The sequence below is a fragment of the Lepidochelys kempii genome, chromosome 1 (genome assembly GCF_965140285.1).
Source record: "Lepidochelys kempii isolate rLepKem1 chromosome 1, rLepKem1.hap1, whole genome shotgun sequence".
Lineage (NCBI taxonomy): Eukaryota > Metazoa > Chordata > Testudines > Cheloniidae > Lepidochelys > Lepidochelys kempii.
In genome coordinates, this window is record NC_136380.1 from 144,493,627 (window position 1) to 144,512,933 (window position 19,307).

Sequence of the window (19,307 nt, forward strand, 5' to 3'; positions counted from 1 at the left end):
TTGCATTGCAAGGGCTAGCGGTTTTGTTTCTACTGACTTTGAGCCTTACGGTTTTGTAAATAGTTTGTTTATAGTAGTTAGTGTTAAGTGTAGTTAGAAGTTAGAGTCCCAGCGGGGACTTTGCCCCAGGAGGAGCATGCCTTGGTCTCCTGAGTTTAAGCCCTGCATGGTCTGTAACAGGCCTACTCCTGTAAGTGACCCCCATGAGCTGCCTCAAGTGCTTGGGGGAATCACACGTGAAGGACAAGTGCCATATTTGTAAAAACTTTCAAACTTCTTCATTTGCGGGCTCTCTTCATGGAGTCTGCCCTTTGCCTGTCCTGCCAAGACTCGCCTAGTACCTCGGTCTCAATGCGCAGTGCACCCGGCTCTGCCTGGCACCGATCCCCATTGCCGGCGCCCAAAAAGAAAACTAGGAAGCACGGTTCTCCAGCTCCAAGCAAGAAGGGCCATGGGTCATCAGGCAAGGGACCCAGTTCAGGCCGCCCGCCACTCCAAAGCCATGTGTGCATGCCTCCCCAGTCAGGGCCCTTAGCCTCTGAAAAGGTCCACCACCAACTCCAAGGAGCGGTATGGGACCCAATCCCCTGACGGCACAGACGCCTTCGCGAGCTCCGCTGGTGCCGAAAGAACAGAGGCTTCTGCCTATGCTGCCGACACAGCATATGCCGCAGGAAACAGCAAAGGCTCCCTATGAGGACAAACTAGCTTGCTAAGACTCCTCAGAGGGTAGTGGAGCACTGCTGATCCCCCGAGCCAAGACAGCGCGCTCCATCTCTACGCCACAAATCCCCGGAATTGCAGCCCAGATCCTCTGGGGCTCACCCTGGGTCACCAGCACTGCGATTGTGGTCTCTGCTATCTCTATGTGGATCACCTAGAGGGAGGTGCTGGTCTCCGTACTACCAGCACTGTTTACTCTCCCACTAGTCGTCCTCCCGGTGCAGATCTCAATTACCTGCCCGGTGGGACCACTCCCTGTCACGTCTCCAGTCGCCCCCTGGCACCAGTCTTCTTGATACCGGCACCAATCGTCTCACTCCGGGCACTGGCTCTGGTGGTGACGGTCAGCAGGCAGACTCAGGCATCGATGGCCCCACTGTGGTCGCTGGAAGGGGATTCCTCCAGCATGTTGCAGGGAGTTCAGCCTCTTGCTCAGACTCCACTGGCGCGATTGGGGCCCTGAGGCCGTCTCGACGTCAATGGCCCCACCTTGGCAGCACGGCCAATGGCCAGCGCAAAGGCTACTCCCTTCAGTTTTCAGCCACTGCTCCCTCCTTTCTCATCCCTCTTCAGGGACCCCTCTCACGAGCAACTCCTCATTCAAGAAGTCGAAAACCTCCTGCACCTGGGGATGGTGGAGGAGGTCCCTCGGGATGTGACAAGAAAGGCATTCTACTCCCATTATTTCCTGATCCTGTAAGTAAAAGGGGGCCTCAGACCTATTCTGGACCTTTGACGCCTCAATAAGTCTCTCAAGAAGTTGAAGTTTCTCCTGGTCTCCTTGGCCTCCATCATCCCCTCCCTGGATTTGGGAGACTGGTATGCTGCCCTTGACTTGAAGAACGTTTATTTCCATATCCCGAGGTCATAGAGGTTTACTCCGTTTCATAGTGGGCGGACATATTTTCCAATTCACGGCACTTGCCTTTGGCCTCTCATCAGCCCTAAGGGTCTTCACAAAATGTGTGGCACCAGTGGGCTGCTTACCTGAGACGTCACGGGGTCCGGGTCTTCCCGTATCTCGAAAATCTGCTCATCAAGGGCAGGTGTTGGGAACAAGTCCAGAGAAGCCTTGATCTGGTGTGTTCCGCCCGCTGCGACCTGGGCCTGTTGACAAACGAGGAAAAATCCCCCTTAAAGCCAGCCCAATGAATAGAGTTCATTGGGGCAATTCTCTATTCAACGTGACCCAGAGCCTTCCCTCCGGAGGCGCGTTTTCAGGCCAGTCAGACCTGATCTCCCACGTGAAGAACCACCTGATCGCTATGGCTCACACCTGCTTGCGGTTGTTGGGCCACATGGCCTCCTGTATATTGGTGGTCAGTCACGTCTGGCTCCATCTCTGGCCTCTGCAAGCATGCTGGCGTTGGTTTACATCCCAACAGGCATGACCTAGATCGGGAGGTCAAGGTGCCGGATCACATTCTGTTGTCTCTGGATTGGTGGATGAACCCCCGATAGATGTTGCAGGGAGTTTGCTTCGCTGCCCTGTCCCCGTCGCTGACCCCGGTCTCCAATGCGTCGGACCTGGGCTGGGGAGCCCACCTGGGCAAGCTCAGCATGCAAGGCCACTGGCTGCAAAATGATGGTTTGGCCCTCCATATCAACATCAGGGAGCTCAAAGCCATTCACCTAGTCTGCCAGGCTTTCTTGCCCCACCTGAGGGGAATGGTGGTGCAGGTCCTCATGGACAATACCGCCACGATCAACAGGCAGGGCAGAGCCAGGTCGTCGGCCCTTTGCCAAGAAGCTCCCCGCCTTTGGGACTTTTGTCTGCAGGAGACCATTCATCTAGTAACCGCGAACCTGCCCGGGACCAGGAATGTGTTTGCAGATTGCCTCAGCAGGGCCTTCTCATCTTGCCACAAGTGGTCGCTCCATCCAGAGGCAGTCATTATGATCTTCCAAAAATGGGGACTCCGCAGATGGACTTGTTCATGTCCCATCAGAACAGGAAATGCCATGTGTTCTGTTCACTCTGGGGGATGGACGGGGTTCCCTGTCCGATGCTTTCCTGCTCCTGTGATTGGGGGCCCTGATGTACGCCTTCCCACCAGTGCCGTTGCTCCACAGAGTCCTCATGAAGATCAAACAGGACAGGGCAAAAGTTATCTTGATAGCTCCCGAGTGGCCTTGCCAACACTGGTTGGGCATGCTGCTGGACCTTTTGGTAGCCGCCCTGCTGTGGCTACCTCTCTGGCCAGACCTGCTGTCCCAGAACCATGGCAGTCTTCTACACCCGAATCTGGCGGCGTTGCACTTGACAGCATGGTTACCCCATGGCTGAATGCGGAAGAGCAGGAATGGTCAGCCCAGGTTCAACAGGTCTTGTTGGGTAGCAGAAAGCGCTCCACCAGAGCGACTTACCTGGCTAAGTTGAAAAAGTACATGTACTGGGCTTTCCACTCTCCATTCCAAGGCAGGTCAGCCTTCAGTCATGACATGATGGCCCGGTTTTTGAAAGATCTGGAGCATCTCTATCCTCACATGCGGGACCCTGTCTGTTCATGGGACTTGAATCTCATGCTGTGAAGGCTCATAGGGCCTCCCTTTGAACCTCTGGCTTCCTCCTCTCTTCTCCTTCTCTCCTGGAAGGTTTCATTCCTGTTTGCAGTAACATCTGCTCACAGGGTGTCTGAGATCTTTTTCAGAACTTCCCTAAATGGTATTCTACAAGGATAAGGTCCAACTGCGTCCTCACCCGGCGTTTCTGCCCAAGATAGTTTCCCAGTTTCATACCAGCCAGGACATACACTTACCTGTCGTCTTCCTGAAGCTTCATAAATTGGAAGAGGAATGCAGGTTGCACACCCAGGATAGGACTACTACAGGAGGGCGCTGGCCTTGTACATCCACAGGACAAAGCCGTTTTGCAAGTCAATGCAGCTGTTTGTTATGATGTCAGACAGGATAAAAGGTCACCTAATGTCTGCTTAAAGATTTTGGTCTTGGATCATCGCCTGCATCCGCTACCTCTGTGAGCTGGTGAAAATGCCTCCACTGGCAGTAGTCAAGGCGCACTTAACTAGAGCACAAGCATCAGCAGCAGCCTTCCTGGCTCAGGTACCGATCCAAGAGATCTGTAGAGCTGCTACCTAGTTATCTGTCCACACGTTTACATCCCATTATGCACTTACCCAGCAGGCCTGGGATGATGCTGGCTTCGGCAGAGCAGTGCTGCACACTGCAAGACCGTGAGCTCCCAGCCCACCTCCATTGACACTGCTTGTGAATCACCTAGAATGGAATCAACATGAGCAAACACCCGAAGAAGAAAAAATGGTTACCTACCTTTTTGTAACTGTTGTTCTTCATGTCCATTCCATTACCCACCCTCCTACCCTTCTGTCAGAGTTGCCCACAAGAAGGAACTGAGAGGGCGCTGGGCCAGCGGCGCCTGATACAGTAATGCATAAGCACGGCACTCAAGGGGGCGCCACAACCGACCCTATGGATACCTCTCAGGCAGAAATTTATGATGATTGCGCATGTGGGCGCGCACACACCTAGAATGGAATGGACATGAGCAGTACATCTCAAAGAACAACAGTTACCTAAAAGTAGGTAACCGGTTTTTTAAGTCCTACACACTCTAGTGTTTTATTGCCTTTAAAATATTTAGAACCAAATATTAGTTTAAAAGTTATGTTGATGAAGTTGTAGGTGTAGAGAAGGGGGTGATTTTTTCCCCCCAAAATCTTCAAGTGAAGTAATTACGGAATATAGAGGGGAAATGATTTATTGTAAAATTCCAGTAGTCCTATCCATAGACATATTGAAACCCTGGTCTACTTCTGTTACAAAGTTTGTTAGATATAAATGTGTCAGACATTTAGAATTTTCAAAACTGAAAAAAAAAATTAACCTTTCACTGCATTCTTGCACTGTGTATAGTATTTCATACTTTGATTAAATCTATTTTTTTAACTATTCTAGCTGTCTTTGTGCTTGTTTGAACTTTTATTAGGGGTTCCTATTGTGTTTAGCTTTTCAGAAACTTAAGGTATAAAATTTCAGGTTGCTCTTACAATAATGTTAATTAGGGAGCATGAAAGACTGATATATTTGTTATAATGTTATATTTTATATTAATGTCATCTTTCAAAATTGTTTTCTGGTGAACTGTAGAGGGATGATGAAGACAGCTATTATATAATCTTTGGTTTTTACTGCAGTGATTTGTCCAGTATTTAATTTCCGTTTTTCTCAAAGATATGTACCTGTTTTCCCCTTTGTCTCTTAGGCATTGACAAAGGATCCTCAGGATTATCCTGACAAAAAAAGCTTGCCACATGTGCATGTTGCCATGTGGATAAACTCTCAAGGAGGCCGAAAAGTGAAAGCAGGAGATACTGTGTCGTATGTGATCTGTCAGGTAAAAAAAAATCTTGGTTATGGGTAGATACTATTCATGAGTTTTTGGGAGAAAATAAAAGAAAACAAATCCCTCAAATCGTTGAATGGCATTATTCTGTATTTTTAAAGAACACTATTAAGTAAGGTTGCCCTAAATTTGACATAGATTCATGTACTATAAGTCCAGAAGGAACCATTGATCAACTAGTTTCACCTCTTGCATAACACAGGCCATAGGACTTCCCTGAATTAATTCCTGTTGGAACCAGAGCAGTTTTTTAGAAAAACATTCAATCTGAATTTTAAAATTTACAATGATGGAGAATCCACCACAACCCTAAATGAGTTATTCCAATGGTTAATTACCTGCACTGTTCAAAATTTGCACGGTTCTTTCTAGACTAAATTTGTATAGCTTCAACTTCCAGCCATTGGATCTTGTCATACATTTTTCGACTGAAGTGTCCTCTATTATGAAATTTCTGTTCTCCATGTAGGTACTTATAAAACTGTCATCCAGTCATCCCATAACTTCTCTTTAGTGAACTAAATAGATTGAGCTCCTTGAATGTGTCATTATAAGGCATGTTGTCCAGTCTTTTAATCATTCTTGTGGCTCTTCTCTGAACCCTCTCCAGTTTTTCCATATCTTGAAGTGTAGATACCAGAACTGGGCATAGTATTCGGTAGCGATAGCAACAGTGCCAAACTCAGATTAATATAACCCTTGAAATTCCATTGTTTATATATCCAAAGATCACATTACCTTTTTTTGGCTAGAATGTTTAACTGGGAGTTTACGGTCATGTGAGTACCCACCATGACTCTACATCTTTTTCAGAGTCACTGCTTCCCAGAATAGTCTCCCATCCTGTGAGTTTGGTCTGCATTCTTGGTTCCTGCATCTATGACTTTACCGTTGGCCATATTGAAATGCATATTGTTTTCATGTTCCCAATTTACAAACGATCCAGAGCACTCTATATCAGTGAGCTGTCCTCTTCATTATTTACTACTACCCCAATCTTTGTTTGATCTGCAGACTTTATCAGTGATGGTTCTATGCCATTTTAAAAAAAAAAAAGTTAAACAGCAGGACCCCACCGGAAACGTATTTGTGTGATGATGGTTTCCATCATTTGGTTTCCATCTGTTTACAAGTACATTTGAAGACCTATCCATTAGCCAGTTTTTTATCCATTTAATATGTGCCATTATTGATTTCTGTATCCTCCTAGTTTCATAATCAAAATGTCATATGCTACCAAGTACAAATGCCTTACCAAAGTCAAAGTATATTACATTAACACTATTACTTTAACAATATCAACCAAAACTGTAATCTCATCCAAAAAGATATCAAGTTAAACCCGATATATTTTCTGTAAACCCATGTTGATTGGCATTAATTATATTACCCTTTTTTAATTTTCTATTTGAGTCCCAAATCAGCCCTTCCATTGTTTTGCCTGGGATCAAAGTCAGGCTGACAGGCCTATAATTACCTTTGTCATCGAGCTTTCCCTTTTTAACTATTGATATGACATTCACTTTCTTCCAGTGCTCTGGAATTTCTCCAGTGTTCTGAAAATCAAAATTAACCATCTGGAGAACTCCTAGACCAGCGCTTTTTAAAAAAAAAAAAAAAAAACACTCTTGGATACAAATTATCCAGACTTGCTGATTTAAAAAGTAGCCGCTGTTTAACATCCTCCTGAGTTACTGTTGAAATGGAAAGTATTGCGTCATCATCACAGGATATAAATACATCTGGCTTTTTCCCCAAATACAGAACAAGAATATTTACTGAACGCTTCTGTCAATGCAGAAAAGGCAGTTCTATCATTTCCATCTAGAAAGGGATAAATATTATTATTAGAGCCCTATCAAATTCACAGTCCATTTTGATCAATTTCACGGCTGGAGGATTTTTAAATGGTCAATTTCACATTTTCAGATGTTTACATCTGAAATTTCAAGGTGTTTTAACAGTGGGGTCCCTTTTCTGGCAGTGGGGACTTGCAGCTAGGAGCCCTAGCAGCAGGGGAAGATCAGACCCATGTCCACAAGCCTTCTCCAGCTGCAGGAGCCTTTGGCGCTTCGTGCAGCAAGGGGAGGCTCTTGGTGGTGGGCCTGATCTCCCCTCTCCCCCTTGAGAGCTGCCAGGCAAGGAAAGGACAAGTCCTGTCCCTCCCCAGCCTGGCGGGGACTCGCAACTAGGAGCCCCCCTGCTGTTCCCTCTAAGGATTCTGACTTTTTGTTCTTCCACCCTCAGCCTAGCTCTCTGGTGGTGGATGCGGTAAATGAGTCAGGTAGGCAGTGCTTCTCTAAGTCTATCCCATTTGACAGGAACCAGAAAAGGCTGGATCTCTTTGGGTGAAGGTCCTGTTCGTCAGCAGCTCGGCAATTCAGGATTATGAAATATCAAGTGGTCATGGCCAAATATAATTTTACAAATTTATAACTGATTCATGACTTTTATTGACCATTTGCCACAAGAGCATGGGGAGCAATTCCAGTCCATCATCTCAGACGGCCAGTTGGTGGTCAGAACTGCTCTTCAAGCATCCTTCGCTGCTGTTGACACTGCTGCCAGGTTCATCTCTATGGCACTGGTTATGTGCAGGGCATCATGGTTCTATATCTCAGGATTTCTTTGAAATGTACAGAAGACGGTGGAGGACTTTCCCTTCCATAGTTGTAAACTCTTCTCGGAAACCACATACGAGTCCTTGCACACTCTAAAGGACTCTAGGGCTATTTTATGACCCCCTGACATACATATACCTACAAATAAGAACGGCCTTACTGGGTCAGACCAAAGGTCCATCTAGCCCAGTATCCTGTCTTCTGACAGTGGCCAATGCCAGGTGCCCCAGAGGGAATGAACAGAACAGGTAATCATCAAGTGATCCATTCCTGGTTGCTCATTCCCAGCTTCTGCAAACAGAGGCTAGGGACACCATCCCTGCCCATCCTGGTTAATAGCCATTGATGGACCTATCCTCCATAAATTTATCTAGTTCTTTTTTGAACCCTCTTATAGTCTGGATCTTCACAACATCCTCTGGCAAAGAGTTCCACAGGTTGACTGTGCATTGTGTGAAGAAATACTTCCTATTGTTGTTGTTTTAAACCTGCTGCCTATTAATTTCATTTGGTGACCCCTAGTTCTTGTGTTGTGAGAAGGAGTAAATAGCACTTCCTTATTTACTTTCTCCACACCATTCATGATTTTATAGACCTCTGTCATATCCCTCCTTAGTTGTCTCTTTTCCAAGCTGAAAAGTCTTAGTCTTATTAGTCTCTCCTCATACGGAAGCTGTTCCATACCCCTAATAGTTTTTGTTGCTCTTTTCTGAACCCTTTCAAATTCCTATATATATATATTTTTTTTTTTTTTTGAGATGGGGGCGACCATATCTGCACGCAGTATTCAAGATGTGGGTGTACCATAGATTTATATAGAGGCAATATATTTTCTGTCTTATTATCTATCCCTTTCCCAATGTTCTGTTTGCTTTTTTGACTGCCACTGCACATTGAGTGGATGTTTTCAGAGAACTATTCACAATGACTCCAAGATCTTTCTTGAATGGTAACAGCTAATTTAGACCCATCATTTTATATGTGTAGTTGGGATTCTGTTTTCCCACGTGCATTGCTTTGAATCTATCAACAAAATAACTTTATCGAGAAAAAGTTTAGTAGGTCACAGACTACCCAGAGATTGTTTCCTGCTCAATTTTCTTGGTTCCATAGATCTACTGAATCCCCCAGAAAGAGAGAAAGATTTAAAAGAAAAAGGACTGCTATCTGCTCTCCGTGACCACCCATCATCTTCAAAGCAACAGTTTTGATGGGTTGGTTGAGGGTTCGATCCATTCCACACCTCTGGATTTACAGATGTGCGTGTTAGCCCAGATCCCATCCTCCTGGAGACTGCCTTGCCTATTTCCTATATGCTTGGAGGTAGATCACTATAGACAAGTGAGTCAACATACCATCCGTTTTGCATCATTCCCTTCCTTGCACCCACTTCCCTTCCCCGTTTTTCTCCAGGGACCCCTCCCACGAGCTTTTATTGAGACAAGTAAATTTCTCCTTCGATTAGGAGCAATAAAGCTGGTTCCTCCTCCTCATAAGTGTGAGGGATTTTACTCAGATTATGTCCTTGTGCCAAAGAAGGATGAAGGGTGGTGATCGATCTTAGTTCTAAGATTTGTAAACAAGTTCATAAAGTCTCAAAAATTCAGGATGTTAACTCTGGAAGCTATAATTCCTTCACTGGAGAAGGGGGTTTGGTTTTCGGCCCTTTACCTACAAGATGTGTATTTCCATATCATGATACATCCATTGCACAGGAAATACTTATTCTTCACTATAGGACAGGATCGTTTCCAATACTGAGCGTTTCCCTTTGGCCTTTACTTGGCCCCCAGGTGTTCTCAGAAGTCCTGGCAGTAATGGCTGCTTGCTTCTGACAAGAAGCGATCCTAGTCTTCCTGTACCTTGACGACTGGCTACTCCAGGGCCGTTCCTACAAAGTAGTGCTGTCATCCACCCAGACAGACTTTGGTCTGTTCCAGGAGTTAGGTCTGCAGTGGAATGTAAAAAAGTCAACATTAATTCTTGTAAGGAAGATATAGTTTGTAGGGGCATATTTGGACTCATTGATAGCCATAGCGTACCTTCCCTTAGACAGATTCATAACCCCGTCAGATCTGGTACAGAAAGTTCAGAGGAGCCCTTCTTCTTAGCATATGCACAACATGCCTCAGGAATCACAATAAGGAACTGTGTTCAGCTTTTGGGACACATGGCAGTTTTGTGACCGATCATGCAAGGTTATGTCTCTACTGCTTCCAGAGTTGGCTCAGAAAGATCTATTCCTTGGTCAGATACCTTGGACAGAAGGTGACAGTTCCTCTACAAGAGAGGAACTCCTTAGACTGGTGGAAGGATTAACTCAATGTCGGTGCAAACATTCCTTTTTGTTGCCCATCAGTGACTTTAACAACAGAGACGCATCACTGTTGGGATGAAGAAATATCTTCACAACTAGGGAAGATGGACAACTCAAGAAACCAATCTTCACACCAATCTGTTGGAGCTCAGGATTGTCAGGAACACTTGCTTTCATTTCCTGCCCCTGATAAGGGGCAAATCAATCAGTATCATGACAGACAACATATCCTGCCTGTTCTATATCAATAAGCAGGGAGCAGCAAGATCCCCCTTCCTGTGTGCTGAAGCCGTGAAACTGGAATTGGTGCATGGCTCGTCAGATCCAAATTTCAGTAGTCTACCTCCCAGGTATTCCGCACATCACAGCTGATGTTCTCAGCAGACACTTGTCAGAGGATTACAAATGGGAGCTAGACACCCACGTTCTCCACAGCATAGTCCAAAGATGGGGACTGCTAGAAGTGATCTCTTTGCCATCTCCAGGAACAGGAAGTATCCTGTTTTCTGATCAAGAGGGGTCTGGGCCACTATGCTTTCTTCTATCTTGGAAGAAGGGTGTGTTCTATGCATTTCCTCCAATGCCACTGATACTAAGGGTAATGAACAAGATCAGACAAGACAAAGTCAGAGTTATCCTTATAGTGTTGACCTTGCTGAGACCAGCTTGGTACTCTTACTTGCTTCACCTGTGTGTCCAGCTGCCGTTCATGTTCCTGACCATTCCTCATCTCCTTTCACAGGATGAGAGTTGTGTGCTTCATCCCAACATAGTGGCTATCTGCCTTGGGGCATGGTTCCTCAATGGTTTACGGGGTTAGAATCCTGCTCTATGGAAGTACAACAGGTGTTACTGAATAGTAGAGTACTTTCTACCACAGTACTTGCCCTCACCCCGTTTGGTTTTGGCATACATTAGCTTATGCATGTGAAAAATACACTTTTTTTTCATAGTGTTCACATGACCTGTGAGTGGTATTCTACAGGTTTAATGCATGCTGCATTTCCCTGAAGAACAGTTTTTTCTTGGAACTCAAGATATTTCTCTACCCTCCCAGCAGCCCCATTTTCAACCTGCATTTTAGCCTCTCGTTTCAACATGTTTCAGCCTCCGTTTTTACTTTTTTCTCTTTTAAGAACGGCTCATTGTGCCCTCTGGAACTCCAGATTGGTACTCTTGACTAGAAGGATTGCAGAGAGTTTCTTAAGGTGCTCAGCCCTTTTGGGTTGATCACATTGTCTCTGTTGTGCTACTTATCTGTGCATTGGTGCCTGACAGTTTCTTCTCCATCAACCCACTTTTATTCCTGTCTATGTAGAACTTAGCATAAACTTCTTAGCAAAATAAATAGTCTTGCTCTCTTAATTCCTCATTCCATTCTTCCACTTAGTGTTTTGTCTGTTCATTGACGATGCACCACTGATTATTTTAGTACATTCATGTAAGGATATGATTTGGTATCTGCATGTTACAATAGATTAACCGAGTATAAATCCAGAAGGGACCCTTCTGATCATCTAATCTGACTTCCTGTGTAACACAGGCCATGAATTACTTCCTGTTTGAACATGAGTGTATCTTTTTAGGAAAAAAATCCAATCTGATTTAAATATTTTCAGTGATGGAGAATCCACCACAACCATTAGGAAGCTGCTCTAACGATTGCTGTAATGTGATAATGCTGATTTAATATAAGGGTGATCCCAAAATGTTTGTCCTTTGCATACTTTTAACTGGGCTGATGGTAACAGTATATTTTCATTGTGCATTTCTCAATTGACAGATGGGACTGTTTACTCTGTCCTACTATTACTGTTTTGCGCACACACAAGCTGTAATAATACAAGCTTGATTTATGTTCTTGAATTTACTAGCTAATGCCAGCAACAAACGTGTAACCTGTTTCTTCGGATTTCTTTAATTTGTATTGGATATGTAATAATATAGCTGAAGGAAGGAATCCACTGTACCCTTTTTTAAAAACCTAGTTTTCATGCTGAAATGTCTAACCCCAACTCCAACCCACCTATGACTGATTTTTTTCTCTTGGTTTGTTTTGTGTATGTCCCCTGTCTTAGGATGGGTCAAATCTGAGTGCCAGCCAGAGAGCATATGCTCCAGAACAGCTGCAAAAACAAGAAAATCTTACTGTTGATACTCAGTACTATCTGTCACAACAGATTCACCCAGTAGTGGCTCGAATCTGTGAGCCCATAGATGGAATTGACTCTGTTCTCATTGCAACATGGTTAGGTAAGTATCTAAAACTCACTTTATCCAGAGAGCATCAAGGGGCGGAGTGAGTGTAATTAATGCACATCATTTCTTAGCAGAAGCACAGTAGGGAATATGTTCTTCAGGTCAGTCTGTGTTGGGGAGAGAATAGTTAGGGAATGTCTACACTGCCGCTAGAAATGAACCTCCAAGCCTGGGTAGACAGACTCATGCTAGCTCGCTAAAAATATCAGCATGGGCATTGCTACACGCATGGCAGCTTCGGCTAGCCGCCCAAACGCAAACCTAGGGGTTTGGGCAGGCTTGGACTTGGGCAGCTAAACAAAAATGCTGCCTCTGCTGCAGCTGCAGCGTGTGGTTGGCTCTGCTTGAGTGAGCAGGAGGCTGCCGACCCAGGCTGGGAGGCATGGCTTTCCGCTGCCATGTGGTCACGCTCTTCTACTTCGTAGGACCTGGGTAGCTCAGCAGTGTGGATTTAGTTGTATGCTTAGTCACATGAGTAGTCCTATTGACTTGAGTGGAGTTACTCATGTGAGTAAGTGCTCATCTGTAATGAGTGAGGGTTGTAAAATCTAACTCTGTCTGGCACCCTTTAGTTTTTATCCATGGCAGCCCTGTTGTTTCTTCACAAGCTTTTCTTAAGTTGCTAAAACATACTGTGCAGTTACAGACTCTGTGCTCTTTAGTATCTGTCCAGGGAGAAAAAACCTTGCAGCTCTGTTAATATTTTTAATCTCTAATGGCAAGGTAAATCTTTCCAGAAATATGGCAATAAAGACCTTTTTCCTAGGATATAGCAGGCAGGCAGCTCTAATAATCCATAGTAATGGATCCTTCCTTCCTTGTGTGTCAGGCATGTAGAAAAATCAAGAGACACGATTACTGCTGCAGGTGCACACAGATTCACCCATTTTCACTCAGCCCGAGAGAGGTGCGGGTGCCTGAGCTTTTCTTAAGAAAACTGTTTTTCTTTAGGAGATGTCAGAAAAAACAGTAAAACTTTTCCTAACCCACACAGCTTATTTCACACAACAGTGATCCTCCACAGGCTTCCTATCCAGAGGAAAAGTTCAGTGTTTAGTAAGTTACTTGTAAATCTTCTCCAACAAAGGGTTTATTTTCTAACTCTTTTATAGAAAATATGACATGACTATTCATATACATCATTTTTCATTTTGTTTCCTCCCCAAAAGTAATTAATTGGCCGAGCTGATGGAGGTCTGACATTCAACTTGACAGCATTTCTTTGTCTGTCTGTCATTGCATATGTAATGGGATAACTTTGGAACACTGCATCCAATCAATAGAGCCCTGCAAATCCTGGGCCCTGCGGCTCTCCGCTTTATATCTGTGGGCCATGTTTGTGGATCGCAGATCAGATGGCTCTACCAATCTATTCTAAAATATGAGGGAGTATTCTAGGCATCAGTGGCCATAACCTTATTGATTAGAGAAAATTGGAAAATGGGAGACGCACGAAGCCCCTGCCAGCTGTTTACCACAGCCACAGCCTCGAGCACCTCTGCAGTTGTCTAGATCAAACTGGTTGATGGCCCCATTAGCACTTTCCAGCATAGCAATGGTCCTATCTCATCTCTGCCCATCCTTCCAATAGAGTTTTACATGTTGACACCCTGAATGATTTATCTCCCAGACAGAAAGAAGAATAATGTTGGAGGAGTGGGGTGGAGGAAGAATGGGGGGAGAAAGGAATGGGAGCATGCACACAGCCCCTGGCATGGGGAGAGGGAAGCATGGAGCACAAAGAACCCCTCGTGAAGGGAAGATTGGGGAGTCCTGGTATGGGGGAAAGAGGAAGGAGAGCTATGGAGAGCCCCTATCATGGGGAAGGAATGTGGGAAAGGAGGGGTGGGGGGAAGACAGAGCCCCCCCCCCCCTGCATGGGGAAGGGCATGATGAAGCTTTTCTTAGTCCCTGCCATGGGTGGAGAATGTACAACCCTTCTATTGGGGACCCCTGCTGAGGGTTTTGAACATTAAGGGATGCACTGAAACCTTGCTTAGAGGAGACTGGGGATGCTGGTGTGGGGGGAAGGGGAATGGAAAGGGGCACAGAACCCCAGGTCAGGAGGTTGGGGGTACCTGATACGGGGCGATAGAGGGCACACAGAGCCTTTGCTGTGGGAAATAAGGGGGACATTAGGGGCATGGCAGTGCACAGAGGGCTATTTATGAGGAGAGGGAAATGGGGGACCTGGTATGGGAGGAGAGGGAAATGGGAGCACACAGAACCCCTCTCGGGGAAGACTGGGAGGAGTTTCAGGAAGTCCCTGAAAAAGGGGGATGGGAGGATGGCACACAAGGAGCTTGTGGGCAGGAATGGGAGGGATGCAAGGACCACTTGATGTGTGCAATAAGCTTGGCCTACGTAAGCTGTGAAGCATGCAGTGCGCAAGAAAATAGTTATGAGCTCCCTAATGAGAGAGAGAGAGATCTTGAGCTCCCTTACCAGGATCAGTTCCCTCACTGAAGGGTGCTCTAAAATATCATATGCTCCCTTGGAAGAGGAAGCTTCTTTATCAGATTGGGAAAAAAGATGAAAGCAGCATTAAAATAGATGTTTTATGCAGGGATCTATGGCTTGGAGGAAGTTGGAACTCTTAATGTTTTGCTAAGAGATATTGACAAGGCTCTGTCCTCCCACAATAGAATGTTAAAAAGATTAAAAGGAAAAAAATTGGATTTTGCCATTTTAACTATTAACTTTCAAGCTGGTGCTATAGAATCGTAGGACTGGAAGAAACCTCAGTAGGTCATCTAGTGCAGTCCTGCCTTGATTGCAGGGGACTGAAGTATTATCTAGACCATCCCTGACAGGTATCCAACCTGCTCTTAAAAATCCCCGATGATGGAAATTCCACAACCTCCCTAGGCAACTTATTCCAGTGCTTAACTACCCTTACAGTTAGGAAGTTTTTTCTGATGTCCAACCTAAACTGCCCTTGCTGCAATTTAAGCCCATTGCTTCTTGTCCTATCCCCAGACATTAAGGAGAACAACTTTTCTCCCTCCTCCTTGTGACAACGTTTTATATACTTGAAAACTGTTATCCTGTCCCCTGTCTTCTGTTCTCCAAATAAACAAACCCAATTTTTTCAGTCTTCCCTCATAGTTCATGTCTTCTACACCTTTAATCATTTTTGTTGCTCTTCTCTGGACTCTCTTTAATTTGTCCATGTCCTTCTTGAAATGTGGCGCCCAGAACTGGACACAATAGTCCAGTTGATGTCTAATCATCGTGGAGTAGAGCGGAAGAATTACTTCTCGTGTATTGCTTACAACACTCCCTTTAATACATCCCAGAACAATGTTTGGGTTTTTTTGCAACAGTGTTACACTGTTGACTCATATTTAGCTTATGATCCACTGTGACCCCCATATCTCTTTCTTCAGTACTCCTTCCTAGGCAGTCATTTCCTGTTTTTTATGTGTACAACTGACTGTTCCTTCCTAAGTGGAGTACTTCACATTTTTCCTTATTGAATTTCATCCTGTTTGCTTCAGACCATTTCTCTAGTTTGTCCAGATCATTTTGAATTTTAATCCTGTCCTCCAAAGCTCTTGCACCCTTCCCAAGCCCATCGTCCACAAACTTTATAAGTGTACTCTATATGCCATTATTTAAATCATTGATGAAGATTCTTCACACAACGCAGTCAACCTGTGGAACTCTTTGCCAGAGGATGTTGTGAAGTCCAAGACTATAACAGGGTTAAAAAACTAGATAAATTCATGGAGGATAGGTCATCAATGGCTATTAGCCAGGATTGGCAGAGGTTGTGTCCCTAGCCTCTGTTCACCAGAAACTGGGAATGCGTGACAGGAGATGGATCACTTGATGATTTACTTGTTCTGTTTATTCCCTCTGGGGCACCTGGAATTGGCCACCATTGGAAGAAGGAATAATGGGCTAGATGGACCTTTGGTCTGACCCAGTATGGCCGTTCTCATGTTCTTATATTGAACAGGATCAGACTCAGAACTGATCCCTATAGGATTCCACTTGAAATGCCCTTCCAGCTTGACTACGAACCACTGATGATTACTTTCTGGGAATGGTTTTCCAACCAGTTATGTACCCACCTTACGGTAGTTGCATCTAGGTTGTATTTCCTTAGTTTGTTTATGAGAAGGTCATGCAAGACAGTATCAAAAGCCTTACTAAAGTCAAGATATACCACATCTACTGCTTCACTCTTATCTACAAGACTTGTTACCCTGTGAAAGAGAACTGTTTGGTTGGTTTGACATTATTTGTTCTTGACAAGTCCATGCTGACTGTTAGTTATCACCTTATTATCTTCTAGGTGTTTGAAGTTAAGTTAACTGGTCTGTAATTCCTGGGTTGTCCTTATTTCTCTTTTTATAGATTGGCACTATGTTTTTCCCTTTTCTCATCCCCTGGAATGTTTCCCATCTTCCATGACTTTTCAAAGATAATCGCTAATAAATCACTAATGGTTATGTCTGTGTCCAGTGGAGTGCTAACTTGCAAGAATGCCAACTTTGCATACGAGTTTCAGAACAATCAAAAGTCAGACCCTACAGTTCAGAGGCAGTGGACATTTTGGTAATGGCCTAGATAGAGCAGTTGAAGATTTAATCTTGTATAATCCTGAGGCAAAGAAAGATAAAAAGATTCCCGAGTTATATCTATTTGTTTTCAAAAGCCAAAAAAATTCTTCAGAAGATTATGCTAGCCTAATAGATATAGGACCAGGTTTTCAAAAGTGTTCAGGACCCACAATTGGGGTTCTAAAGAGCTTAGTTTCCATTTAGGCACTCCTAAATATAATGGCTAGATTTTAAAAACTGTACAACTCTCAGTAGAGTCTATTGTTTTCAAATGCATAAACTGCATTTTGCAGCACAATTCAAGATGGAAATTTTTTGGTATATAATATTTCTACAGCAGAGATTTTTTTTTAAGCATCTGTAGCCCTGCCAGACTGATCGTCCATATACCTATTGCAGCATCTTGTAAGATTAACAACCAAATGGGTTCAGTTTGATATCTCCATGCCCCTAAAGTTTCCTTATTTTGGCAGCATTTTATCAGGTATTTTCTCAAGCATGTAAACTGTATTGGGTGGTAGAAGCCAGGTCTTTTTTCCAGAGACCCACATTAAAAGCAAAAATATTATTCTCACATAGTTGATCAGAGTTCTGTCATAAATCTTTGAGTGATCTAGAATCATTCCAGGTTCGAATTAGTTATTCTGGGATCTTTCTGCAATACTGGGGGTGGCCTACATACATTTGTCTCTGAATGCATCAGAAATTTTATTTTTATAGTGGCTAGAATGTCTTATTCAGCCTCATCAGGTAGCTAAACAAATCATTTGACTCTTTAATGGGTTCTTGTTTTTACTTAGGCAATGTCTACACCAGGCAACTGTGTTGCTGTAGTTAGACGCTTATTACAGTGACAGAAGCTGTAAGTAAATCCACCTCTCTGAGAGGCGGTAACTAGGTTCATGAAACAATTTGTCTGTTGACCTAGTAATGTCTACCCTGGAGCTTAGGTTGGCTTAACTACATCAGAGGGTGTGAAATTTTTCACAGCACAGAGCAATGTAGCTAAACTGACCTAAATTTGTAGTATAGAACATGTCTTAGTCTCTGTTACACAGGAAATCCTGGCTTTCTCTCTCCTTGCAGTGGGTCCAAGAACATTTCTTTCTTTCTGAAGAAACCCTCCGTTCTGGATAATTTTAGGAAAATATTGTGTCTGATGGATTAAACTTTGCTTATCTTTTCAAACAGTTGGATATGAATTGAGCCACTGTAGTGAGAAATGTCATGTGAACCAGATGTCTTTGCAGAGCAAGCGATCAAAGAGTGTGAAACATCTTCAGATCTCCTATTTAACAGAATTGGGTCACTCTCCATTTAGCGAATGCTGCAGTGATGGCTCACCTTACTAGTCATGGCAGATGAAGTGTAGCCCTGCTCAGGGAAACATTGCTTACTTGGAAAGAGCAGAAAAGATTTTCTGTGACGATAAAGCACTCCACATACTATGCTGGTGATTTCAGCCTCAGAGCAGACTAGTTCAGCCACTCTATTTTAAATGCTGGAGAATAGAACTTCAGTCCACAAGTATTACACCAGATTTGCAGAATGTAGATAACTCTAAATAACAGATTTGCTTATAAATTCCATCTGTAAATTCTCTATCTTTGGACTTGCGGTGGGGAGAAGAGGAATCTGACTAGTGTTAGGGATGTATAGATTTACTGTTCCTGAAAATCACAGCAAACTCTACATGTTCCTTCCTTTTTCCTTTCATTATTACAAAGGTCCTGAGAAAATATGAGTGACCAAATGAAACTGATTCCCACAGCCCCAGTGTGGCTCTGAATAAATTGGTTTACAGACCTGACCCTATTGTCCATAACCCAGTTCCATTAGATCCTCACAGAAGCAGCCTATTGTGTGTCTTGCACCCATCTCAGCAGCCTGTCCAAAAGGGTTATGATTTGTGGTACCTTGATTCTGAAGTGCCATGCAATGTCAATATCCTTCCTGAGTGATAAATTGCTGGAGAACATTCTCCAGAAGACAATGAGTTTCTCCTTTTTGGTGTGAACTATCTAACTTATTTAACTTTCTCCAATGCAACCTAGAGCAAGATCTGTCTCGGGTACCATTTTCAAAAGGTCAACATTCTCAAATTTACTTCTGTTCTAGGCTCTACTGCTTTTTTTCTCTCTCATCCCTTAGTAAGGTGTTTTCTAAAAGCAGCCAAGCAACCGAGACACACATTCTGTGGCGTTCACTCCTTCTTTGAAGACTGTGCGAATTACTGAAGCTGTTTGCTACATAAAAGGGAATTTCCCCATATCTGTATAATTGATTTCCATGAGAAATTCCAGTGGTCCATAGGCCTGTGCCGATACTGGTGTTCTTTATTTGACATGCAAGCAGTTTTGCAACATGTTAATTTTAGGAAAGTTACTCTTCTAGTTCCTGTTTAGTTTAGTCATGGTGACTACTTTTTTCAG

At 43.9% G+C, this 19,307-nt stretch overlaps 1 protein-coding gene across 4 annotated transcripts in view; it reads left to right on the forward strand.

Moving 5' to 3' along the window:
- The window catches only part of POLA1 (DNA polymerase alpha 1, catalytic subunit), a 351,812-nt gene that overhangs the window by 160,540 nt on the left and 171,965 nt on the right, over nt 1-19,307 (forward strand). For 3 of the 4 annotated variants that reach the window (XM_073357730.1, XM_073357757.1, XM_073357749.1), the window contains 2 exons: nt 4,967-5,098; nt 12,124-12,298. In XM_073357730.1, the coding sequence (XP_073213831.1) occupies nt 4,967-5,098; nt 12,124-12,298 (307 nt within the window). Of the gene's footprint in view, nt 1-4,966; nt 5,099-8,841; nt 8,964-12,123; nt 12,299-19,307 lie in introns of those variants that run through there. The other variant, XM_073357766.2, reaches the window with a different exon arrangement.